This window comes from Mytilus californianus, unplaced genomic scaffold, assembly GCF_021869535.1.
Source record: "Mytilus californianus isolate M0D057914Y unplaced genomic scaffold, xbMytCali1.0.p SCAF_42, whole genome shotgun sequence".
NCBI classification, from domain to species: Eukaryota; Metazoa; Mollusca; class Bivalvia; order Mytilida; family Mytilidae; genus Mytilus; species Mytilus californianus.
Window position 1 is genome coordinate 1,018,350 of NW_026262693.1, and position 27,852 is coordinate 1,046,201.

The window sequence follows — 27,852 nt, forward strand, 5'->3', positions numbered from 1 at the left end:
TTGTTGTTAATTGGCAGTTTTGAAAAATGTGTTTATACTTAGTAAAAATTATGCCTGATAAACATTGTTTTGTATTTAACATTACAGAAAGATACTCTAAGGAGGGAGAGGGAAGAAAGGAAAAAGGAAAGACTCAGAGAAGATCAAAATGGTGAGGAGAAACACAGAAGAAGAAAGGATGAAGATGGTATGTTATAGGAGAATCATTTAAGGTAGAAAATTTAACTTCACCATGTTAATTGTCAACAAATTAAAATGAGGAACGAAGAATGTTATTCTAACTATGAGTTCATGGGAAAGCATAATTAGATGCAAACAAAGAAGTTTTTGATTGTAATCTAATCATGAAGGGAAAACAAGAAGAAAATTGCCAAAGAATTGAACATGCTTGTTCTTCATATCATATTTATTATATCTGAATGTTCATTGCACTTTTTAGAAACTAAAGAAAGACGACATCATAGGGATGATGATGATAGAAAACGTCATAAAGACAAAGACCGTCACCATAGAAACGAAGATGATGAGGTATGATTTTCATGTGACAAAAGTATTAGATAAGATATAACACTAAAATACTAAAGTTGATTTTGATAAACATACTATTTAACAGGTTTTTAGGCAAGTAGTTTTATTTTTTAGATACCAATTTAATGTGAGTTTTAATGTTAATCAAATTACAAATGCTAATACATGTACTCATGTGCGACAAGGCCATCCTTAGAAAATGTGTTTGTTTCCCACTTTGACTCTCCAATTTTCAAATAGTTTGGTAAGTAGGGCTTGGTTTGGGTTGACATTTTTTGTTCTTTATCAATTAAAATATTTGGATGATATAGAAAACTATGCATTACAGCTGCAAATAACCAGTTTCCTTGGCAACACACGAAATGATTACACAAAAGGATATAAAACTTGTTTGTTAAAGGAAATAGTCAATGCAAGCAGAGTCTGTATTTGTTAGCTGGAGTTTGTTTCACATCCTAGTCCTGGCATTTAAATGTGTCAAACTTAATATTTGAATGTGTATAGTGATGAAAGTAAAGGGAAACAACTGCTATTTGTCAAAGGAACAGTCCAGAACAGTATCCATGTTTTTCAGAAAAAAAGTTGTCACTCAAATTCCTGGAACAATCTTCAGTAACAAAATTGTTTAAGGGTCAGTTGCATGCAGGAAACAAACCTATTTTTTTTAAATTTTCCTTTGATTTTAATTCATAGTCAAAAATAGTGCAAAATCACCAATTTAAAAATTGACCAAGAAATAATATATCCATTAATAGAGAAAAATGGAATCTTTTTTCCCTTTTTATCTCATTAACAAACTCAAAGCATAGTGAACGACCTTGGTGATCTTAGGTAGGATGCTTGCCGTGAGGGTGGGACCACAGCCAGGTCAAATAAAGACATGAAAACTGATATTTACTGCTTCTCCGCTACCCTCATGGAAACACTTTGAAATATCATCTATTGGCTGTTTTTATACAGTGAAAGTATAAAATGTATAAGAAAAATTCTAAATTTGCCTCTAGAGATGAATACACCATTTACAAAGTGCCTTCTCTTGGTCCCATACATAGATAAGAATATGTGTTATGATTGCCAATGAGACCTCTATAGACTTAGCTAATATGCATTATAGTGTATGATACTTCGATTTTGTCAGTGAAATATATAGATAAAGAGGTTTATATGCTAAAGACACAAGTACTTAATATCATTTCATTAAAATCAGAAAGTGTTATCAAATTAAGAATATATGCGGTATGAAATACCGTGAGACGAAGAACAAGGATGTGAATTAGTTTTGACATCTAAATGAATTTAACGTAATTACTGAAGCAGTTATGTAGTGTAGTCAGATTTGTAGATGTTAGCTTATAATGCATGTATTTTCATGCAGATCCTATATAAATGTGTATTACATTTTGTTTGTTGTGGCAGGGTCGTCGTAGGAGAAGGGACAGAGACTCTCCTGATAGAAATGAAACTACAGAGGTAAAAAAAAGTTGCATGCAAAAGATGCTTTTTAGAATTTTTTTCATATTTGAAAATACAAAATGCTTAGTATTTTCTGATACATCATTGGTGCAATCAGGGTGTTTAAAGCATTTGATAAGACTATTGTCTAAGTAGAGATTATCATTTTTTTTATGGAAAAAAGTTACAAGATGTTTTAAAAGGAATTAATTTTTTGTTTTCTTTAAAAAAAAATTATTGTTTTTCATTTTTTTTTTCTGATCAAAGATTAGGTCTCTTAAAAGATTTGCCATTGAAACATTAATTTCATATATCAGATATTTTTATCGTTTTAGGAGGACAGAGAACGACAGAGGAGAGAAAGAAGAGAAAAACGGGAAGGAAAATCTAAGGTTGAAAAAGATGTTTTTTATGATTGCATTTTCTCTTTAATTTTGATTCTCTATCATAGTGATAGCATTAGGCTTACTCTATCACAGTTTTTTTCTCGCTTCAACAAAGTCTCAAAGGCAAGACTTGGGAGTGCAGTTTTTGGTTATATTGGGTATTGTGTTGTATTTATAAGACATAAAGCTTTATTTAAAGTCGGTATGCAATACAAGTACAAACATAAGCTCTGAAGAGCTTTTGATATTGGTATATCTCATTTCTACAGACTATTTGGCTTGTTCCTACAGTCATGGTCTGTTGACTGAAACTTTTTCTTAGTTTAGATGTTAAAGTTTTTGATAAGTTCAGTTAAAAGGGAACCCCTAAAGGAAAGTCAATGGTATTTGGTAGGAAGTGGCATTAGCATTGACACATCTTATTTCCACATAGATTTTTTGACACTGCTCATTAAGTCATGGTTCATTGACTTTTAAATGTTTTGCATAGCTAACATGTTAAAGTATTGCCATTTTCAATTTCAACATTTGCATGTTACCATAAAAATTACACACAGGCTAGTCTGGCTAGACATATCTCTTTGACAACAGTTTATTTAGTAAATCAGAGACTATTTGCACCATACTGCCTTATAACTATTAACCAGTACATTCATTAAATTATAAATGAAAATGGAATGACACATTACTTAAAAAAAAATGGAGAATGAATGATTTATCCCCCACCCCTAAAAAAAAGAACTTTTTAAAAACAGATTCTGAAGCACAAGTTTAATGGTTTTTATACGACCGCAAAAATTGAAAATTTTTTGGTCGTATATTGGTATGACGTTGGCGTCGTCGTCGTCGTCGTCCGGCGTCGTCTGGCGTCGTCCGAAGACACATTGGTTTTCGCACTCTATCTTTAGTTTAAGTAAATGGATCTCCATGAAATTTTACCATAAGGTTCAATACCATGAAAGGAAGGTTGGGATTGATTTTGGGGGTTATGGTACCAACAGTTAAGGAATTAGGGGCCAAAAAGGGGCCAACAATAAGCATTTTTGTAACTTCCAGACAATAACTTGTGTGTAAGTGTATGGATCTCTCTGACATTGTACCACAAGGTTCCATATCACAAAGGGAAGGCTGTAATTGATTTTGGGGGTAATTGCCTCAAAATGTTAGGAATTAGGGGCCAAAAAAGGGGCAAAAAACAAGCATTTTTCTAGTTTCATGACAATAACTTGTGTGTAAGTGTTTGGATATTTCTGAAATTGTACTACAAGGTTCCATATCACAAAGGGAAAGCTGGAATTGAGTTTGGGGGTAATTGCCCGAAATGTTAGGAATTGGGGGCCAAAAAGGGGCCAAAAATAAGCATTTTTCTAGTTTCCAGACAATAACTTGTGTTCAAGTGTATGGATCTCTCTGAAATTGTACTGCAAGGTACCATACCACAAAGGGAAGGCTGAGATTGAGTTTGGGGGTGATGAATCATAAGGGGGTTCAAAAAATTTTGGGGGGGGGATTTTTTTTTTCTTTTTTTTTTCTTTTTTTCCTTTTTTTTTTCTTTTAAAATTTTCCATTTTAAGTTGGTTATTTCTGATTTATATTTAAAAGCAAATAATAATGATATGGTAGGAGATACACACCAAACAGGATGTGTAAATTATTATATAATAAGTATTGTGCAATAGCAAGAAATTTTCAATTGCACAGTATTGCACAATAGCAAGAAATCTTCAATTGCACAGTATTGCGCAATAGCAAGAAATCTTCAATTGCACAGTATTGCGCAATAGCAAGAAATATCCAATAGCACAATATTGCGCAATAGCAAGAAATTGTCAATTGTACAGTATTGCGCAATAGTAAGAAATAATCAATTGCACAGTATTGTGCAAAAGAAGATACTTCGTATAAATTGCTTATTTCTTGATCAATTTCAATGGGGTTTTATTCTTGAATTCTTGGGGTTCTTTAATATGCTGAATCTAACCGTGTATTAAGTTTTTGGATTTTGGGCCCCGTTTTTAAATTGGTCCACATTGAGGTCCAAAGGGTCCAAAATTTAACTTTGTTTGATTTCATCAAAAATTGAATTATTGGGGTTCTTTGATATGCCGAATCTAACCGTGTATTTAGATTCTTAATTTTTGGTTCTGTTTTCAAATTGGTCTACATAAAGGTCCAAAGGGTCCAAAATTAAACTTAGTTTGATTTCAACAAAAATTGAATATATGGGGTTCTTTGATATGCTGAATCTAACCATGTATTTAGATTTTTGATTATGGGCCCAGTTTTCAAGTTGGTCCAAATCGGGGTCCAAAATTAAACTTTGTTTGATTTCAACAAAAATTGAATATATGGGGTTCTTTGATATGCTGAATCTAACCATGTATTTAGATTTTTGATTATGGGCCCAGTTTTCAAGTTGGTCCAAATCGGGGTCCAAAATTAAACTTTGTTTGATTTCAACAAAAATTGAATATATGGGGTTCTTTGATATGCTGAATCTAACCATGTATTTAGATTTTTGATTGTTGGGCCCCGTTATCAACTTTGTCCACATTGAGATCAAAAGGGTCCAAAATTAAACTTTGTTTGATTTCATCAAAAATTGAATATATGGGGTTCTTTGATATGCTGAATCTAACCATGTATTTAGATTTTTGATTATGGGCCCAGTTTTCAAGTTGGTCCAAATCGGGGTCCAAATTTAAACTTTGTTTGATTTCAACAAAAATTGAATATATGGGGTTCTTTGATATGCTGAATCTAACCATGTATTTAGATTTTTGATTATGGGCCCAGTTTTCAAGTTGGTCCAAATCGGGGTCCAAAATTAAACTTTGTTTGATTTCAACAAAAATTGAATATATGGGGTTCTGTAATATGCTGAATCTAACCGTGTATTAAGTTTTTGGATTTTGGGCCCCGTTTTTAAATTGGTCCACATTGAAGTCCAAAGGGTCCAAAATTTAACTTTGTTTGATAACATCAAAAATTGAATTATTGGGGTTCTTTGATATGCCGAATCTAACCGTGTATTTAGATTCTTAATTTTTGGTTCCCTTTTCAAATTGGTCTACATAAAGGTCCAAAGGGTCCAAAATTAAACTAAGTTTGATTTTAACAAAAATTGAATTTTTAGGGTTCTTTGATATGCTGAATCTAAACATGTATTTAGATTTTTGATTATGGGCCCAGTTTTCAAGTTGGTCCAAATTGGGGTCCAAAATTAAACTAAGTTTGATTTTAACAAAAATTGAATTTTTAGGGTTCTTTGATATGCTGAATCTAAACATGTATTTAGATTTTTGATTATGGGCCCAGTTTTCAAGTTGGTCCAAATTGGGGTCCAAAATTAAACTTTGTTTGATTTCAACAAAAATTGAATATATGGGTTCTTTGATATGCTGAATCTAACCATGTATTTAGATTTTTGATTTTTGGGCCCTGTTATTATTTTGTCCACATTGAGATCAAAAAGGTCCAAAATTAAACTTTGTTTGATTTCATCAAAAATTGAATTCTTGGGGTTCTTTGATATGCTGAATCTAACCATGTATTTAGATTTTGGATATTGGACCATAATAGGTGAATGTCCAATTTAAAATTTTTAAGTTCTTAGACCACATTCATTCTGTGTCAGAAACCTATGCTGTGTCAAATATTTAATCACAATCCAAATTCAGAGCTGTATCAAGATTGAATGTTGTGTCCATACTTGCCCCAACTGTTCAGGGTTCGACCTCTGCGGTCGTATCAAGCTGCGCCCTGCGGAGCATTTTATTTACAATTCTTATACCGGTAGATTTTTTTCCCAGAATTTGTCAAAATTGATGAAGTTATCATGAAAATATTTGTTTTCTCAATCCACTAACTTTAGTACCCAGGGAAAGAATGAATCCATTGTAGATTATGACTAGTATACACAAAGGTATATCCATTTCATTGCTGTTCTTCATTTTGAAAGTTATATAAAGGAAGAAAAAACTTTTGCACCTATTCGTGTTGTATATTCTATATATTTTAAGATGTGTTTTGTGTATATTATAAATCGTTATTACTTAGGGAGATGATGATAGAAGAAGAAAAGATGATGATGACTCTAAAAGAAGAAGACCCAAAGACGAAGATAGAGAAAGAAGTAACAAAGATGAAGATAGGAGAAGACATAAGGATGATGATGAAAAACGAAGACACAGAGGTGATGATGATGAAAGAAGAAGAGACAAAGACGATGAGAGAAGACGACATAGAGGTGACGATGACAGGGAAAAGAGAAGACACAGAGATGATGATGATAGAGAGAAAAGACGACATAGGGATGAAGATGGAGATAGAAGGGGACATAGAGGCGATGATGATAGAGAGAAACGCAAACATCATAGGGATGAAGTAAAATCTATTTTAGTTTAGTCTATAGTGCTGCACTGTGTAAAATCAAATGCTTTTTTTGTCTCATAAAGTTTAACGTAACTGATGATACATATTAATATTTCTATAAGCAATATATTTTATGACTTGCAAATGCACTAGGGTTAGAAAAAGATTTTTACATGTAAATTTGTGAATTGTCTTAAAACTTCAATTATTATTATACCTCCACTCTAGGAGTGGGAACTACTTTGCATTCGCCTTGTCCATTCATCCTTTCATCTGTCTGTTCTTCAAACGAATATTTCTAATACTTTCTCATGTAATTCTGAACAGAATGATTTCATATTTGATCAGTAGCTTGATAGTGATGAGTTTTAATAAGTTGACCACTTTTCAGATCTGTCAGACACATAATTTCTGTTTGTCTTAAATTTTTAATATGTTGAATTCTTACACCTATGCATTTCTCCAGTATTGCTGAACAGGGTGACTTCATATTAAGGCAGTGACTTGGCAGTGATGAGTTATAAGGTGTGAGCACTTTTTGGATCTGTCGAAACCCACGTCATGTTTTCCAATACTTTAAATTATGAGTGGGTTATGCTTAGCAAGAAAATGTCGTATTCGTTTTGCTTAGTCTATATAAGTGAACATTTACAAATTTCAAGGACTAAAATCGAATTTAATGTAATTTGCATTGAAAGGATAAAACTGGTTTCAATTTGTAAATTTCGTATCAGAGTAAAATGTAATAATATGGTTTTTGTGAATTATTCATACTTGCAGAATTTGAAAGAGTTATTTTATTGTTTTATTGTAATTTCATTCATGATAAGTTCATAATAATTGTTTTTGAAATAGGATGATAGGGATAGAAGAAAAGAAAAGAAAGACCGAGATAGACACAAAGAAACAGAAGAAGTAAGTTAGTCAAACAATTAAACAATTGATATATGAAACTTTTTTTTGACTAAATAGGAAATTATTTGATTTTATTTGAATGAGAAATCTAGGTATTTCATTGCTTCTAATGTGATAAACTTGGTTCAGTATTAAAATTTTTTGTCTGCCTTCTACCTCGCTAAGAAAATTTCATAGGCCGATGTGGCTCTCCGAAGCAGGGCAAGAATATATTAGATGTGCAAATTTTGACATTGTATGTAAACTTGGTTCATCATTAAAGGCCACAATAGAAAGTGTATAATGTATAACCTATATTTACCTTTAATCCGCACACCCATTTTGGTCACTGGAATTTAGGAGAAAAAAATATTTCCTCATCTGCTAATACTCTGGTAAGTTTTTATTTGTACATGGTGGTTCATGGTTATTCCATGGAAAATCCACTTTCCTTAATTAAAAAGAAGTAAAAACTTTAATCAACTATTCAAATTTTCATTATAACACCTGATGTGTAAATATTTGTTTCATCAAGCAAAATTTTGAAATTAATAGTCAAAGAAACACTTAAAATCATACCACATCTTATTTTTGAATTAATAAAAAAATCTAAATGTTACTAATTTATTTTCAAAGATTTATAGAACTCAAACCGGTTATAGCAGTGGTTTGTAACAGCTCCATTTCATCATAATTTTTAAATGTATTAAAACTTTTAAAAAAAAAAGAAAGAGAAACCATGTATATTGATGCATTAATTGTATTGTGCAATAGGGAAGTCGTAAACATCGTCGCCATAGAGACGAAGAGGATGATGAAATGCAAACTGAACTTGATGAGGTTAAAATCATCTGTGTGCTGATAGTCTTTTAATTAAGCTTTTTTTTTTAATTTTAAGTCAAAAGAATTGTGTTGATGTAAACATATTTTCGAAAGAATTAAATGCAATTTTTTATAATATTTAAGCAAGTAGATCTTCAGAGGGTAAATTTTGATATATGTTCAGACGGCAAATTTTGATATATGTTCAGAAGGCAAATTTTGACATGTGAAAAAGTTCATACTGTTAACCATAAAGAATTTGCTTTATTGAACAAGTTTCATTAATTTTCATAAAAATATATTTGTCATGTCATTTAATGAAAAAAATCAATTGAAAAATCCTGTTTGTTTGTCAGAATAACACATATCTTTTGACAAAATTGAGAAGTGTGTCTGTATTAACTTTATTTCATTCTTTATAGTTTGAATCTTCAATTTCTATCGCCTTTTCATACTGTGAAATTAATTTAAAACTGATAGGAGTACATGTACTTGGACTTTTATGAGTATTTAAGTATACTGTGGATTCATTTTTATTCAAGGGGTACCAATTTTTTGTGGATTTCCTGGGTATAGAGGTTTACCAACTAAAGGATGTTCGCTCCTCTGTTTCAAAATAACAAGCTTTTTATAATAGACTGTTATAAATTGATAGTATACAAATAAAGAAACTAAAAAAGCAGAAAAAAATGAAGGGTCTGTGTGCTTGTTTTTCAGATAAAAGCCATTGAAAATTTGGCGTTAATAATTCTCTCTAGATTTTTCATACATTTAACATTGGCACCTATTTTCTTTCATGACGATGAAAAAATAACAAGGAATTTATAAGATTTTCAAAGATGACATTTTAAACTATATGTAATCAAATTATGGAAAGAAAAGTAGGGGTTAGTGGGCAAAATTTTTAATGGCATTACATGGATAAAACTAGATGATTCCGAATATCTGGTAAAAATTCAAAAACAAGAGGAGCGAACATCCTTAAATGTTCAACAAAGTACACATTTTCTGTTTAGAGCTGTTCCATCAAAACATACATTGGACCCAGGGAAGGCACTTTGAAATCTCTACTATGGTTAGGTGTCGAGTACAGTGGAAAATAATTGAAATTCTAAATTTGCCTCTATAGGTGGTTACCCAATTAGGAGACTGCCTTCCCTGGGGACCATGTATGTTTTTATGGAACAGCCCCTTCATAAAACCATTAAATCAAATATCCCTGAAAACCATTTTTCCTCAATATATGAAAATTGATAAAATTAAAATAAATGAATCCAGAGTATAATAAAGGTCATCTGATGTTTCTAATGAATTTATACTGGTTTTTTTTTAACTTCAAAAAGTATGTTTTACAGTCACTTCTGACTTGATTTCATATTGACATATTCTGTTTGTTTTTTTTTCAGACATTCATTCCTATTTAACAATACTGTAACACTTTTTACCATCTCAAACAATCATACTTAACTTTGTCTATATGTCTGATGTTGAAATTAATACACTTATTGTAATACAGTTTCCAAAAAAGTTTTTTTTATTTTGCTTATAGATTTAGATAAATATTTTTGGAGTAAGAGTCATAGCTATCAAAACCTATGAAGCTTATTTCTTTTCTCCTAGACAGTCATATTAGAATGAAAAAATATTAAAAATGTCTCCTTTTACTTGTTTTTTTTTTGTAATGATGTTTAAAACATACAATAGATATTTAAAAAAATTGAATTGTATTTTTATTACAAATTATTGAAATGTTTTTTTATTGTCATTTGTGTTTAAATCTTGTTGACACTCAATTTTCCAGTCCCTAAATGAACAATCTTTGCATTATTTTTATTTCAGCAGTATTGATTTTTACTCAAGAATTGTTATATACGAATGGACATTTATTTTTGGATCATTTCAGGACGAAAGAGAGAAGCAGAGGAGAGAAAGAAGAGAGAAAAAAGAAGGGAGAGACAGAAAAGATGGAGATAAGGATGATAGAGATAAAAGATCAAGAGAAGAGGTAAAAATTTTAAATTGACGGAGACAATATTCATTTTTTTATTGTTTTATTTTTTTTTCATCTAAAATATTGTTGCTATTTATCAGAGTATACATAGTATAAATTTTAATCATGAACTTTAAGGCTAAGACTATGTCGATATTTAAAATTTATTGATATTGCAAGAAAGATATTTCTGTGTTCAATTTTGTATATAATTACTTTAGAAGATAGTATAAAAGAGGAGAAGTTTGAAAAAATTCTAGGTATTAATGAATATATTCTTTGTATTACTTGAAAAAGAAACCACCTTCAAACAGCCTCATGTAACTTAGGGCTATTCCATTAAAATGTATGTGGGAGGGTAGGAAGGGAAGATTAATTATTGAATGTGGGTCATGGGTCTATTTTCAGTATGCATCTATTACATTATGCAAAATTATCTAAAAAATGGTTCTTGGTTGTAGGGATATTTTGAAAGTCCCTTCCTACCCTCCCACATACATTTTAATGGAATAGCCCTTACTTGAACCATCAGCAGTTTGGAACTTTAAACTTATAATGATACTATAAAAGCTATTACCCTAATTTCAGAGAGGAAAATCGGCTAAATCTAGAGTAAGTCTACTGTGATGAAAGTTTCAAATTGATACTGCATGAATCTACTTAGTTCAATTTTTTTATTACCTTAAATGTGGTTGAAAAGGCTGCTAATCTCTTTTGATATCAAATTTTTCAATATTTTTGTTAACATCTGATTTCACTGAAGACTTAATGCAATACTGTGGAAGAAGTTTTCTCCTTGTTTATCACATTCTATGGTTAGTGGGGTTTTAGATTGACAGATTTAAGAAAAACACATTTGAGTTCAGTCCAAAATATATATTTTGTCAGATACTTAGTTTCGTTATTCTGCAAATTTCATTAAAATTTTGTACCACACGAGAAGTGATACTCCCACTGTATGGGTGTAATATTAAGTGAAGGAAATTAAGAATCAACTTGAAACTTTTCCTGGAATAAATGTTGTGTGTTCCCAGTAAAAATATGATTATGGATGCAACCCTCTATAAATAAGTGTTTTATTGAGTCATTGTCTACTATATATTTCTAGCATAATCGATCTTGAAAAAAATTTTGAGGAAAATGTTTGTATGAAAAACAAGAAAATATTTTTACTGGTTATATAAACAATTTGTTCATCCAAATCATATGTACACATGCACGTGCACCTTGATTTATTGTTTCGTTCATCAATGAAGTAATATTCTGACTGATTTTATCAGGTTTGCAGGCAATGGCAAACACATTTTCCTTTACTTAACTTTTGGCCTAAGGAATGAATAACTGTCCTTGACCTTTGTACTATTAACCTATTTCTTTCAGGTCATTAGCACTTTTGAAACAGATAAACTTTATGAAATTGTAAGAGATATTTTCATCCTTAATGCTTGTATTAATTTTACATGTCATGACAAAGTAAAGGATTTTGTTGTTTAATATTTGCATTATTTTTGATAAAGAATAACAAAACTTCTTTAAAGTAAAGCTTGAAACTTTATTTTTCTAATAATTTAAGCTTTTCAAATTTTTTTGGTATAACAATTTAACTGAAATATTTTTTTTTATAACTTTATCAAAAAACTCATTAAAGCTAAGACAAGATGTGATTAGGATCTTATTTGACCAAATGTTTTACTGAAATTTTAATTTGATTTAAAAGGTAAAAAACATGATTTTACAATGAAACTTTGCTAGAGATCAACTGGACAATTAAGGTCAACTTGAGTTTGCCCCTTTAGTACTTTTTCCTTATTTTAAAGAAACTTTGGAGGAATAGTAAATTTGGGATGTTTTTAACAGTTCGGCATACTATTATTATTGCTTGAAATTTACATACAAAAAATATCATTTTGATTATGCCAATATATATAATCCACTGTCAAATTGGCCAATCGTATGATCTCACTTTTATTGAAAATAGTAGCTGTCACACAGTACTGATTTTGTCTTGTGATTTTTGACAGTCTTTATTTCTTTGTTTAGTTTTTATTATTGTCTGTCACATATAGTATGAATCTTGTCTTATGATTTTTGACAGTTTTACTACATTTGTTTAGTTTTTATTATTGTCTTTAAATTTGTTGCAAAATAGCCAAAATAAAATCAGAAGAAAAAAAATACAAATGTTTACCGAAAAATCACAATAAATTTGTTCAGCATTATAAGTGCAACAATTTTTAATTATACAGTAGTACTTTTAGAGTATCCGTTGATTCTATCCTGATTAAAACATAGTGGTTCTTGATGATTTGATGCAAACATAACTAGAAGTAATCTGTAATCACAGACAAAATTTTCCATCACATGAATTTCACATGGAATAAGTGTTAAATTCAATTTACAGTGTTGGTTTTAACCTACAAAAATGTAAATAAAGTCTACCAGATCTTTCAAGTGAGAAAGTCATTTAGAATTACAATTGAAATGTTTTCTTAATTGAAAATTTATTTTATAATCATTTTTTTATTGTCAATAATGAAGTAGAAAATCTTCATCAAAAATGTTTATGTGAATATAACATGAAAACTTGCATGAAATTTTTGTGAAGTTCTCAAAAAATCATAACAATTTTCATATTTTGCCTGTGTATTCTGGTTATAGTACTTTTCAATGATCATTCTAATTTTGATGGTTATGGTGTATTACTGTAATGTGGAAGGTTGTATTTTATTATTGTAATGTGGAAGGTTTAGTATTGTAATGTGGAAGGTTGTAGTTTATTATTGTAATGTGGAAGGTTGTAGTTTATTATTGTAATGTGGAAGGTTGTAGTTTATTATTGTAATGTGGAAGGTTGTAGTTTATTATTGTAATGTGGAAGGTTGTAGTTTATTATTGTAATGGGGAAGGTTTAGTATTGTAATGTGGAAGGTTATGATTTATTATTGTAAATAATTTTCTATTGGGTTGTAGGTTTATTTTACTTACATACAAGTTAACAAAAACTAACATTATATTTCAGTGTAAGAATAGTTATGGTGGAAAAACTCTTACTGAACAGAAACTTCAGTGATATCTGGAGATGATCACATGACTATAGAATAAACAAAAAATGTGATAAACAAGAAACTCAACTTCAATAATAATAGTTGGTCAATAAAATCTACATGTTTCATAGGAATTTTTCAATGCAATTTAAAAAAGATATGTTTTCTGGTGTATTGAATTTTAGATACAAGTAAACAGCATTATTTTTATGTAGACTAACTGAATCATTTAATTAATCGGTTTTCATAGAAGAGAACTGTTTCTATGCAGTCAAATTTTCTTTAAAAAACTCAGCGTCACAGGGTTAAATTTCTATTTGGGTCAGACCTCAAATATTGCATGTATTACTTCTGTAATGAAGTTGACAGACATGAGATATGAAAACATCCATGTATTTACTTTTTGAATTATAGGATGCAAGAACAAAATCTGCAGTGAATGGCAGATCCAAACCCAAGGAGGAAGAAGAGGAAGAAAATGACTATGGGGGTTATGAGGATGATTTTGAGGTACTGTTAATTTATAATAGTTATATTTAGGATACTCATTATTTGTAAATTTTGATTGGTCGAGGTAAACAGTGAATTTAAGTGTTGCAAAAAATTCAAATTTCCGTTACTTTTTGTATGCACAATTTGTTAAATTATGAAATCGAGTATCCATGAAAATGCAATTTTTCCAAAATCCACAAAATTTGGAACACAAAAATAAATGAAACCACAGTAAGTTTGTATAACTCAGTATGGAGGTTTGATAAATTTTTGTTTGTCAATTTTCTCCCTTTTTATATAGATGTGATCAAGTTTTGTTCAGCAATTAAATCTACATTTTAGTTCATCCTGCAACAATTTGTCATAGAAGATACACATAGCAATACTACATTCGGTTGTTGTGGGGGCATCAATATTTAGGTTCAGTCTGTGGTTCCAAGGATCCGGAAATTTTTCCAGACAATTTCGGTCATTTTGAGATGTTTGAAAAGTTGGTGCCCCTTTTCAAATTGTCGATATCAACTTGACTATATTCATAGCATCAACGAACATGACGAACTTGTATTGCTGTTTCATCGCATTTACTAAGTAAATATCTTACCATTACCATGAAGGACAGTTTAGGGAAGGCAACAGTCTAAAATTGAAATGATTTTAATTACTCAAAATGGTTAATTTCTCAGGCATTGCTTACGTTTCTTTCGATTTGACAAAAGTTAAAGCCGGAAGTTTGCGATATTTTAAAGTACGAATAATTCCGGATTCATTTCCGGGATTTGTTTTGTTTATCAAACTAACAGGAAATCACCGGCTTTTTATGGCTTTTTTATTTTATTACCTTTAAAAGTGTTTGAATATAACAGATTATAGTTGCACAAGTTTAATTTAGCATGAAATCAATTTGCATTTTACGATTAAATATTAAATTTGCTGAAGACAATTTCACGCATGCGTATTACATAGTAAATAAAGCACATGTGTTACTCTTGAAAAAATACTTTTTTCTACGTTAATTTAGATTTAATTTTTAAATCAGAATTGATGACTGTCTTTGATGAAAAGTAAATAAATAATGAATACACTTGTCAAGGAACTTTAATGTTTTAAATTAAAGATATTATTCTGAGCTTGTGATCACTGTCAGGTGTGAATTAAAACCACAGGTAAAAAGTGATTAGCGATCATTAGCCAATGTTTCCCGGAGGCATTGATATAGATATTAGGTGGGCCCTCAGGATTATCAAACTACTGTAGTGGCAGTTTTATTACAGGAAAGGGATTATAAACAAAAACAAGTGATCACAAGTGCAAGATGGCGATTAAGAAATCCGATTTCAAACATTGAGTCAATGAAATGACCGAAATTACTTCTGTAAAAAAATAAAATCTGTCCTAAATCCCAATTACTCGTTTAGGACAAATAGTTTCATCTTAGGACATGACTGGCAAATATGACCGTTTCCGGACCCTTGTGTGGTTCATTTTTTTTATTAGACATCAATGACTTTGTCAAACCATAATGAAATTCTACAAAACTTGCACAGAAGCTATTAAAAGATTAGAAGACAGTATCCATAGAAAAATTTCAAAAATATTTTTTTGGCTTTTCTATATTTTACTGATAAAAGGACTATTAAAGTGTTTTTGCAGTTAACCTTAAAGTCATAAGAGTTTCTTGAATTTATTATCTTAAAGAGAGGCGAAAGATACCAAAGGGAGATTCAAATTCGTAAGTTGAAAATAAACTGACAAAACATGGCTAAAAAAGAAAAAGATCAACAGACAAACAACAGTTCACAAAACACAATATAGAAAACTAAAGACTGAGCATCATGAATCCCTTCAAAAACGCTGGGTGATCTCAGGTCCTTGGAAGGGTAAGCAGATCCTGCTCCACATGTGGCCCCTGTCATGTTGCTCATGTAAGTACAAACCCAGTGATAAGTCTAATTCGGTAGGTAACATTCAGGGATTTAAGGAAATAATTGAACCAATGCATGTATATATACTAAACTAAGTCCTCTATGCACATTTTTTTACATTTGTTACTAATCCATAATATACAATCGACAAAAATATTTCATTCAGTGATAACTTTCCCTGCTAATTAACTTTTGAGTTTAATTGCCCATGATTACCAAACATGACCTCAATAAACAATCAACACAGAATCGTGGAGCATGTGAAAAATAAGTGTAATGATAGTCATGTAATAGAGACATCTTTTTATATTTTCCATTTGATTCTTTTTGTTAATTAAACGTTTTCATGACAGTTGTTAAATTATTTAGTGTATTGAAATTTTTCTTCCAGAATTAATTAACATTATCTAACTTCAACATGTGTTTACCTTTTCTTTCATAATGGTTTTTCCCCCTCACTTGCGCTGTGCATTTGCCTAGGTACTAACAAGAGGTCTTGTGGTTAAAGTCACTGAATATCGAAAAGCTATTGGTGAATTAGATTACGGGAAGGCAATATCAGTGCATTTCTAAAGATTTTGATCAGATAAAACATTTTTTTGTAAAATCCATGTACACATGTTTTATAGTAAAACTTAGCCATTCAAGTATAAAAAAACATGTACAACTTTTTTTTTTAATTTAAAGTTTCATATGACTTTAAGATACAGTCTGAGATTAACGGTTTTTATACGCCTGTTTACGGGACCTTATTATGGTATACCAATGTCCGTCTGTCCGTCATCAACATGTCGGACAATAACTCAAAAACGCTCTAACAAATTTTCATGAAACTTTGGTGAATTGTTTATATCTATTGACATAAGCTCCCTTTCGATTTATATAAATTTTAGATTTTACATTTCTGAGTTTTGGGATTTTATTCATAAAAAAGGGGGATTTTCTAGTTTTCGGACAATAACTCAAAATTCTTTGAGCAGTTTTCTTGAAACTTTGGTGACAGGTTTATATCTATTGAAATAAGCTCTCTTTAGGTTTTTTTTATAAATTTCTGATATGACATTAAGGAGTAATGGAACTTTATTTGTTGAAAAAGTAACAGGCATATCATGCTCTCATGGCGCAGCTCTTTATTTATAAATCCAATACTTTGTCAAACCTTCATAGAATTTTAGATATGGTCAATAAAAAAATAAGATGTGGCCAATGAGTCAACTCTCCACCAGAAAGTTTATTCTGGAATTGTAGGAAAGAGAACTGTTAACATATTAATTTTTAAGAAATTTTCCTCTTAAATGTGATTATTTATAAAACAAAATAAGGAAGTTGATTTATTGCAGGATTATGAGGAAGACTTTGAAGAAGAGGAGGATGAGGAGCCACCAAAGAAGGTTTGTATATTATTCTATAAAGACTTTGTATCTGTCAGTAGGTGTTGTAAAATTTAACCTTGTTTTATGTTATGAATTTTAACTACAATTCCTTACACTACACTCCTAAAATTTTCATCAGGTTAAAATTTGTTCCAAATTTAAGTCTATTTTAGATTGTTGATTTGAGTTCTGTCTTTCAGTGAAATAAAAATAGCAAAAAAGGGGTGGACTAGATTTTCAGATGTATTTGAAGTTTTAGAGGTGAAGTAATTTTTTTTTTTTTTTGCATTTAATCTTTGTTTTACCATTTGAAAATGTTTATTCAAAGTTATGTTTTGAGTCTGAAAATAAAAATCAGGCAAATAAACCTGTTTGCAGATTGCTTGACACATGTTTCTGTAAAACTATTCATCAGGTAAGCTTGAAACCAAAAGTTTAGTAAGGAAAAAATATTAGACCAGAAAGGGCCTACTAAAACTGTTCTGTTTAATCATTGTTTCTATGCCAATAATACTATGGAGCAAGATGTCATTATTTGAAACATGTTTATTAACACCCTTTAATATAAATAAACAAAAATTTTCCCAAGGAGATTTTTGTTTTTATTAATGGAACCATTTATGATATTTTTTGTTTATCTTGTTAGTTACAATTTGAGAAACAATAAATATTATTCAATGAAAAAAGGTGAAAAGATATAAACACTGTTTCAGTCAACCATATTCTAAGTTTTCCTCTTCAAGCTAGAAAAAATTTAAATGAATTTTGTATCTGACAGAATTAGGTTTTTTTGTATAAATATCTAATTTCTTATCAAGATTTTTTTTTAATATTATATTTTGGTATCATTTTCCAAAGAAACTAGACAGTAAAAATATCCAGAGTTTATCAATTTTTATTATTTTATATTAGAGACCAGAATATGACCATAGTGTAAGTTGCTACACAAATCTATATTGAATTTTTGATTCAGCTTTTTCTTTTATTGTGTATTTCTGTTTTGCTTCTTTAGAGTAGAATTTAAAGAGTTTGCTTCAGCAGAAATACAATTACTGTTTTGGCTTTTTCAAAAAACAGGAGTTAGAGTGTTTTAAGCATTCAAGATCAAAATACTGTTAATTCAGAAATGACTGCAATGTTTTGATTATTGCAAAAATTGGGACAGGATATGTTTTGCAAAAATAAATATGCATTTTCAATTTCTACAGCATTATTTGTATGGAGCATTCCTGAAATCGCAATAAGTAAGGGCTATTCCATTAAAATGTATGTGGGAGGGTAGGAAGGGACTTTCAAAATATCCCTACAACCAAGAACCATTTTTTAGATAATTTTGCATAATGGTAATAGACACATACTGAAAAAAAGACCCATGACCCACAGTCAATAATTAAACTTCCCTTCCTACCCTCCCACATAAATTTTAATGGAATAGCCCTAATCTCGCATTTATGTCCATTTTTTAACAATGGCAATAATAAATGCACACAATAATTTCTGAATTTTAATAACAGTAACAGTATCTGGTAGTTGTCAGTTTGAATGATTTTTCTAAAGCTAATAATCAGTTTTTTTGCAATTGATAATCCAGATGTGAGAAAAATTGCCATCTTAATTACCGACATCTACCATACCGGATAAGTCCTTTATATAAGCAGGATTTTTTTTCAAGAATACTACATGAAACTCAACAAAGTAGGAAAATTATGTATGCTTTTGATTAAAGCTTGACATTTTTTTGTAGACAAACTTGTCATCTATAACACCTAGACAACCTAGACATGGACTGCAATATTCTGTAATTATCTTTGTGTGTGCAATAATATGCAATGAATCATCCCATTGTTGCACCAGTTTATGTTTTTATGTGTATTAAAAATATCCAATTAAATTCTGTTCTGAAAATAAAATAAATTGTTTTTATTACACAAAGTGAAATAAATTGCAACATATAATTTCTAATTGCACTTGTGTATCCTGCATGGTACTTTAGATTAGTTCACAAAATCTATTCCTCAAATTCTTTTATATTTGCTTAATTTATATTAAAAATATGATTCAAAATGATATTGCATTTTAAGAAAAAATAAAGATGTAGTGGTTTATATGTAATGGCACATGTATTCATCTTAGTATCAGCTAGTATTTTTATTGTCGAGCATGCAACATTTGTCGTGGAAGCAAGACATAGCGATTCTACATATCAGTGTCGACAGTGTCTACAGCTATAGGTTCAGTCTGTGGTTAAAGAATTTTAGAGAGCAATAACTTTGTCAAACCTTCATGGAATTTGAAGAAGATATTTTTATGATCAAAAGACATTTTCCAGATCAATATTTTGCAAATATTTTTTAATTCATTTGTCTTTCCGTAAATTACTGATATTGGGACTTAGTTTTTGTCTTGCCTGGGACGAAAGTCGCAGTATGTGAGACATAGGGATTACTGTCCAGCGGAGGCGATGTAAACTATTTATATAAAGCTACATATTTCAGAAGGTAGAAGACCTGGATGCTTTATACCTTGTATGCAGATACCTTATGTTACAAAGTTTCTGTCTATCATATGTTTAATGGCCTTGACCTCATTTTCGTGGTTCAGCGACTGCTTGAAAAAAAATATTTGTGGTTCATTGGCAGGGGTTCAAATTAACATTTGGTACTGGAAGGTCCAGGACCTTTGACACTCCAAACTGAAAGGTCCACAACCTAAATTCCAGGTCCTACTTTTACTTGAAATATTTCCTAACATAGTAAGATACAAGTAACAAAATTAATGTGCTGTTGGTGTTAGGTCAACTTGTTTCATTGTCAAAGTCACTGTTGTATAAAATATTTAATAACAATTGTAATTGTCTTGTATATTATAAATTCAGATAATCTTTTTTTTTTGTTATTGAGGAGGGTGTCACCATGGGTGGGTGTGTTGTCTCAACTATTGGTAATTTATTACTACTTATACCATTTTATAAAACAGTTCAAATTCAAAGCTGTTTAAGCAGAGACGTATATATACTTGTGTATATATGTCTCTGGTTTAAGTGTATCATATCTAGTTGCACTATTATAATGCATTAGTTCCTCTGTGAAAATAAGATAAGAAACTTCCAGATTTGTACTGGTCCTTTAAAATTGAGAAGACATTACCTCTTGGAATTGTAGTAATACGTTTACACTATACAAAAATCTATGTAATATCAATATTTATTAATGATAAAGAAAATTACTGTCACATTTTTTTTGGATTTTGAGATGAAAATTTATGAACTAAAAGTAATTTTGAGTTTCTGTAAAAAAATATTTCCTACTTTTTCTTTCTTTTCAATATATCTTTTGGTTTTCAATTCTAGGGTTTATATTTTATCATCATAGATGTATTTTGTCAACTGCCTGGAATTATTATTTTTTCATTGTATTTGATCGGAATTACCCTTATCCGCTCCGGAATCGGATCCGTTTTTTGTTATTTTCTTCATTTCCGGTTTATGGCATCCAATGTTTTTCAATGTAGTTTTGTCAGTCAGATACGATTTTACTCGGATTTACACATTACTAGTTGGCAATTTTCGGTATAAAGCTAGCGGTTGAACAAAATGAACATCGCTGTCATGAATAATAATGATGAAAATAAATTTTGAGATTGTTTGGAATTTTTTGTTTAAAAAGGTCGGCAAAGTTTATTTTTATTTTCTTTCAAACCGAAGGTCCGTCGGGCGTAGCTTGTAACAAAAACGAGAGTCCGACTGCAAAAATGGAAGGTCGCAGACCTCGGACCACCGCAAATTTGAACCCCTGATTGGTCAATGTTAAGTTTTTTATACGACCGCAAAAAAATTTTTGTGGTCGTATATTGGTATGACGTTGGCGTCGTCGTCGTCCGAAGACATATTAGTTTTCGCACTCTAACTTTAGTTTAAGTGAATGGATCTCTTTGAAATTTTACCATAAGGTTCAATACCACAAAAGGAAGGTGGGGATTGATTTTGGGGGTTATGGTACCAACAGTTAAGGAATTAGGGGCCAAAAAGGGGCCAGAAATAAGCATTTTTGTAACTTCCAGACATAACTTGTGTGTAAGTGTATGGATCTCTCTGACATTGTACCACAAGGTTCCATATCACAAAGGGAATGCTGGGATTGATTTTGGGGGTAATTGCCTCCAAATTTTAGGAATTAGGGGCCAAAACGGGGCAAAAAACAAGCATTTTTCTAGTTTCATGACAATAACTTGTGTGTAAGTGTATGGATCTCTCTGACATTGTATCACAAGGTTTTATATCACAAAGGGAATGCTGGGATTGATTTTGGGGGTAATTGCCTCCAAATTTTAGGAATTAGGGCCAAAAAGGGGCAAAAAACAAGCATTTTTCTAGTTTCATGACAATAACTTGTGTGTAAGTGTATGGATCTTTATGAAATTGTACTGCAAGGTTCCATATCACAAAGGGAAAGCTGAAATTGAGTTTGGGGGTAATTGCCCAAAACGTTTAGGAATAAGGGGCAAAAAAGGGACCAAAAATAAGCATTTTTCTAGTTTCCAGACAATAACTTGTGTTCAAGTGTATGGATCTCTCTGAAATTGTACTGCAAGGTTCCATTTCACAAAGGGAAGGCTGGGATTGATTTTGGGGGTAATTCCCTCAAAATTTTAGTAATTAAGGGCCATAAAAGGGCAAAAAAACAAGCATTTTTCTAGTTTCAGGACAATAACTTGTGTGTAAGTGTATGGATCTTTATGAAATTGTACTGCAAGGTTCCATATCACAAAGGGAAAGCTGGGTTTGAGTTTAGGGGTAATTGCCCAAAAGGTTTAGGAATTTGGGGCCAAAAAGGGGCCAAAAAACGAGCATTTTTCTAGTTTCCAAACAATAACTTGTGTTCAAGCGTATGGATCTCTCTGAAATTGTACTGCAAGGTACCATACCACAAAGGGAAAGCTGGGATTGAGTTTGGGGGTGATGAATCATAAGGGGGTTCAAAAAATTTGGGGGGGATTTATTTTTCCTTTTTTTTCTTTAAAATTTTCCATTTTAAATTGGTTATTTCTGATTTATATATAAAAGCAAATAATAATGATATGGTTTGAATAGGTAAATTAAAAATTTTTAAGTTCTTAGACCACTTTCATTCTGTGTGAGAAACCTATGCTGTGTCAAATATTTAACTACAATCCAAATTCAGTGCTGTATCAAGCTTGAATGTTGTGTCCATACTTGCCCCAACTGTTCAGGGTTGGACCTCTGCGGTCGTATCAAGCTGCTCCCCAGCGGAGCATTTTATTTGTTTTGTTCTGTATTTCAATTACCATAAGCAATATGTCAACTATATTTGGTATATGGTATAATTGTAAGGTGTACATGTCTGTTGACAGGATTTATCTGACCTTGACCTCATTGTCATGGAATTTTAAAATTGTTAAGTTTATGTGATACTTGAAGTAAAACCTTCATCTTTAAAACTTTCAACATTAAATCAAAGGTCAGTAAAGCTGGCAAGACATTTCAGTGTGTGCACTCTTGCGTAAGATACAGTCTAAGGTTGAAGTTTTTCAGGCATCATAACTTTGTCAAACCTTCATGGAATTTTTCAATACTTGGACAAAAGCTTTTTATGAGCAACCAAGTTCATTTTGGTATTACTATTAATTTTTCTTGCAAATGGTCAACTCTATTCTATTTTAATTGATATCTAAGTTTAATTCAAAATTCAGGGGGGACTACAATGTAGTGATCTGCTTGTCTTTTCTTGCACTATCATCAGTGTTAATTCTTATAGTTATAAGCATTATGTTTTGGTAGCTTGAACAGTTTGCCTTTGACCTTGCAGACTCATATGGTTAAATGTTATTTCAACAAATTACAAGCTTCAATGATTTTCATGGCAACAACACTACATTTTTGTTTGCATACATATAAAACACTTATTGGTGGACTTCAATTTTGCCGTTTTCACTTTAAAATGAATACTAGGTTAAACTGGGCATGAATAATAGAAAACATGCAATGTAGCATTAATGATGATTTTCCAGATACAAACAAAAATGAATTGTATTCTTGCCTATGTATTTTATAAAGTTTTTGAATAATAGCAAACTATATATTTTTCATGTCGGGGCCTTTTATAGTTGACTATACGGTATGGGTTTTTCTCATTATTGAAGGTCGTACGGTTGACTATAATTGCTTACATCCACTTTATTTGAACTTTGGTGGATATTTGTCTCATTGGAAATCATACCTCATTTCCTTATTTTTATATAATTAAATGTTTCCAATTAGCTATTATTTATAAAACCAAAGACTCTAGGAGAAAATATTGCAAGTATATTACAAGAATGAATAATGATCGGAGAAGTGTTCTATATATTAGACAGAAATAAGAAGCCTTTTGTAACAACTGAATGAACAGTTATAAAAATGAACATCTATCCTTGTGAATTACATTTAGTAGATAACTGTATTGTATTTTAAGCTCTGACGGCATCAATTGGTGATTTGAGTTTACTGGTGACGCGTTAGCGGAGCCAGTAAACGAGTATTTGCGACCATCAAATCACCAATTGATGCCGTCGGAGCTTAAAATACAATATTGTTATCTCCATTCTAATGAAACTGACAGAAAACAACATCAAATCTTTCATTAAAAATCTGTCATACGTAGTCTGCGCTTGCGTGTACGTTTTCATAGTATCAATTGTGAATTGGTGAATTGATGCCATGAAAATTGGTGACATTATCCAATCAAAATGAACGTTTCAAACTATGTTGCATTAGAATGTGCAATCTCGGTCTCCTGATAAATGATAGCTAGACCAGACAGAATGCCCTCATAACTAACCATTAAGCAACAATTTTTGTTATTGATTCATTGTATTTTGCTTCATAAATATGGAGATGTGGTAAGATTGCCAATGATGAATACTATCTAAAAGACCTCAGGACAATGATGTAATCCAGGGAGGATATTGACATTTACTAAATTAAACAAATAGCATTAAAAGCTGCTTTTACATTTTTTATATAATTTTTTTCAGGATGACGAGATGAACGACGTTTTAAGAGCTTTAGATGAAGAAAATGATAGATTATATAAAGATTCCGCAAAACAGGACAAATATGACAGATCTGACTCGGTGATTATGTTATCAGTAATAATGTGAAAAACATACTGAAAAAATTATATTAGGAATATTTTATTTTTGATTGCTATATAGATATGTCTTATTTTCTCAGATACTTTTTTCATGTATAGTCCTTTCTACTAGATTTCACAACTATTCTTTTTCACATTTTTTAAAAAACTTTTTGGTGCATTCGTATAAGAAAAGATCTAAGTGTGACACTATCGAATACTATTTATATTCTCATTATTTTTCAATATCGCCAAATAAATCTCGTAAAAATTAGTTTGTATACAGTACAATAAATTAGGCACCAACATAACTAGAGATTTTGTAAAGCTCACAGTTACTGAAAGCAAGAGTCAGCATTTATTGAAAAATGGTGAAAAAAATAGAACTGTGGTAGATAATTCCCTGAGGTTAAACTGTTACAATACTGTAATACTAAAATGCTCAGACATCCTCAGGAGAACATTAGGTTATTGCTTTGCCTTATTAATGAATATTATTTTGTAGCCTGATGATAGAGGTAGAGGATATAGGGACAGCAGTCCAGATGAACCTGTCTCGAGGGTGCGTCCAAAAAGTAGTGCTATCAACTTCTTATCAGCAAAGAGACAGGTCATGACTCAGAAAACCTATGGAAAGACATCCAAACGAGCTCGAGACCTGTTAGAAATGATAGAATTAGACACAGTAACTTTTGATATTATGGATTTGCCTCCAGTCAAAGAATATGAGTTGTATATTAGAAGTTATGGCAGATCTGACACACGACAGGTACGTTTTTACCTTTGACCTAAGTGTTACATCTGTGGAATTATCTACAATAGGTGTAAATATTATAGAAATCAATATTCAACATAAGCATATAGATAATTCCCAAACTAGGTATAATATTTATCACTTTTTTGTAATTTTAGTCCAGTGATGATCATTTAAATTTTGAATTCAGTTAAACATCATATCAGATCAAATTTATTTTGAGAAAATGGAACTATTAGTATAATATGTTTTTTACTTTGATCGTTGTAAATTCCATTTCATTTAAGTCAAAAACAACTTTTGGTAGATCAGGACTTCAAATTTTATATGTTTGTTGTTATTTTGAGCATTATCACATAAGATACTCCTTATCCCACTTTTCCATTATAGAAAATTTGCATATATACCTGAAACTATAAATGTGTTAGCTGATATTTTTCCACTTCTCAGTTTAAGTCTTGAACTATATCTAAATATATCTAAAGCTTTTTAAATATTCTTTTAGTATTGAAATCAATATTCTGTGTTGAAACAGAAAAACTTTTCATGTATTCCATCTACACAAGTTTACTTTAGAAATATGACATTTGCTAACACATACACTGTGTTGAAACAGAATGAATTTTCCTGTATTCCGTCTGCACAAGTTCAATATAAATATAAAAATATGACATTTGCTAACACATACACTCTTGATAAAAGTAAAATAGAAATGATCATGTGACAGGAAATTGGTTAACCCATGTATGATGTTAGCTGTAAATATAATGTTTATTGTAACATGATTGTAGGCCTACGTACAGACCAATGATGATGCTATAGACCGTGATATACAAACAGAAGAGATTGATATGAGAAACAAGTGGACACAACATCCACCTGAAGACTTTGCTGGATCTGGCAGTAAGTTGGACTATTGTCTAATGTGACTAATGTAAATAGAAAAAAAAAATATTATGCTTAGAGTAAACAGTGTATGTAGTACTAATTTTCACGATACATATTAAACTGCGAGAACAGATAACCACAAACAAGAATTGACTAGCTGACAAACTGGTTGAGAACACATACACAAACATGTATTGACTTACAAACTGGTTGAGAACACATACACAAACATGTATTGACTAACAAACTGGTTGAGGACACATACACAAACATGTATTGATGAACAAACTGGTTGAGAACACATACACAAACATGTATTGACTTACAAACTGGTTGAGAACACATACACAAACATGTATTGATGAACAAACTGGTTGAGGACACATACACACACATGTATTGACTAACAAACTGGTTGAGAACACATACACACACATGTATTGACTAACAAACTGGTTTAGAACACATACACACACATGTATTGACTAACAAACTGGTTGAGAACACATACACACACATGTATTGACTAACAAACTGGTTGAGGACACATACACAAACATGTATTGACTAACAAACTGGTTGAGAACACATACACAAACATGTATTGACTTACAAACTGGTTGAGAACACATACACAAACATGAATTGACTTACAAACTGGTTGAGAACACATACAAACATGTATTGACTAACAAACTGGTTGAGAACACATACACAAACATGTATTGACTTACAAACTGGTTGAGAACACATACACAAACATGAATTGACTTACAAACTGGTTGAGAACACATACACACACATGTATTGACTAACAAACTGGTTGAGGACACATACACACACATGTATTGACTAACAAACTGGTTGAGAACACATACACACACATGTATTGACTAACAAACTGGTTGAGAACACATACACACACATGTATTGACTAACAAACTGGTTGAGAACACATACACACACATGTATTGACTAACAAACTGGTTGAGAACACATACACACACATGTATTGACTAACAAACTGGTTGAGGACACATACACAAACATGTATTGACTAACAAACTGGTTGAGGACACATACACAAACATGTATTGACTAACAAACTGGTTGAGGACACATACACACACATGTATTGACTAACAAACTGGTTGAGAACACATACACACACATGTATTGACTAACAAACTGGTTGAGGACACATACACAAACATGTATTGACTAACAAACTGGTTGAGAACACATACACAAACATGTATTGACTAACAAACTGGTTGAGAACACACATGTTATTAAGCTCATTGTTGAAGAACTTTCAGATCTTTCAAAATAAAAGCACCTTATCATTGACACATGGTTATTTTCCATATATTTTTGGAATGTTTTAGCATGTACGCCATCCCTATTGACTTCTATCCCCCCTCCCCCTCCCACAAAGCTGTGTCTGTTTAAGTAAGCTGTAGATTTTATACAGAAGTACTATGGTTTCATGATTATTAGTGCTGTACAAAGTTGTCAAGGTAAACCAAAAATATCAAGTTAAATACAGTTTTTTCTCCAACAATGAAAATTGATACCAACAAAAATCCAGAAAATAAACGAATCCACTGTAATCAAAAGTCATCATCTGACAAAACATCAAATCAAAAGTCATCATCTGACAAAACATCAAATCAAAAGTCATCATCTGACAAAACATCAAATAGAATAGAAACAAAAAATGAATGAATTTTTAAAATAAATTTTAAGTTTAATGTTCATTACATTTTATTGGTATTTTAGTAAATTATGATGAAATATTTT

At 30.9% G+C, this 27,852-nt stretch overlaps 1 protein-coding gene across 17 annotated transcripts in view; it reads left to right on the forward strand.

Moving 5' to 3' along the window:
• LOC127699858 (cytoplasmic dynein 2 intermediate chain 1-like) overlaps positions 1-27,852 on the forward strand; it is a 75,858-nt gene that overhangs the window by 3,163 nt on the left and 44,843 nt on the right. For 8 of the 17 annotated variants that reach the window (XM_052203244.1, XM_052203250.1, XM_052203245.1 and 5 more), the window contains 16 exons: positions 88-187; positions 440-528; positions 1,945-1,998; positions 2,316-2,372; positions 6,426-6,752; positions 7,596-7,655; positions 8,409-8,474; positions 10,360-10,461; positions 11,035-11,058; positions 11,827-11,865; positions 13,905-14,000; positions 17,245-17,295; positions 19,022-19,075; positions 24,310-24,408; positions 24,913-25,176; positions 25,953-26,064. In XM_052203244.1, the coding sequence (XP_052059204.1) occupies positions 88-187; positions 440-528; positions 1,945-1,998; positions 2,316-2,372; positions 6,426-6,752; positions 7,596-7,655; positions 8,409-8,474; positions 10,360-10,461; positions 11,035-11,058; positions 11,827-11,865; positions 13,905-14,000; positions 17,245-17,295; positions 19,022-19,075; positions 24,310-24,408; positions 24,913-25,176; positions 25,953-26,064 (1,594 nt within the window). Of the gene's footprint in view, positions 1-87; positions 188-439; positions 529-1,944; positions 1,999-2,315; positions 2,373-6,425; positions 6,753-7,595; positions 7,656-8,408; positions 8,475-10,359; positions 10,462-11,034; positions 11,059-11,826; positions 11,866-13,904; positions 14,001-17,244; positions 17,296-18,189; positions 18,211-19,021; positions 19,076-24,309; positions 24,409-24,912; positions 25,177-25,952; positions 26,065-27,852 lie in introns of all 17 variants that reach the window. The other 9 variants (XM_052203252.1, XM_052203255.1, XM_052203253.1 and 6 more) reach the window with 9 other exon arrangements.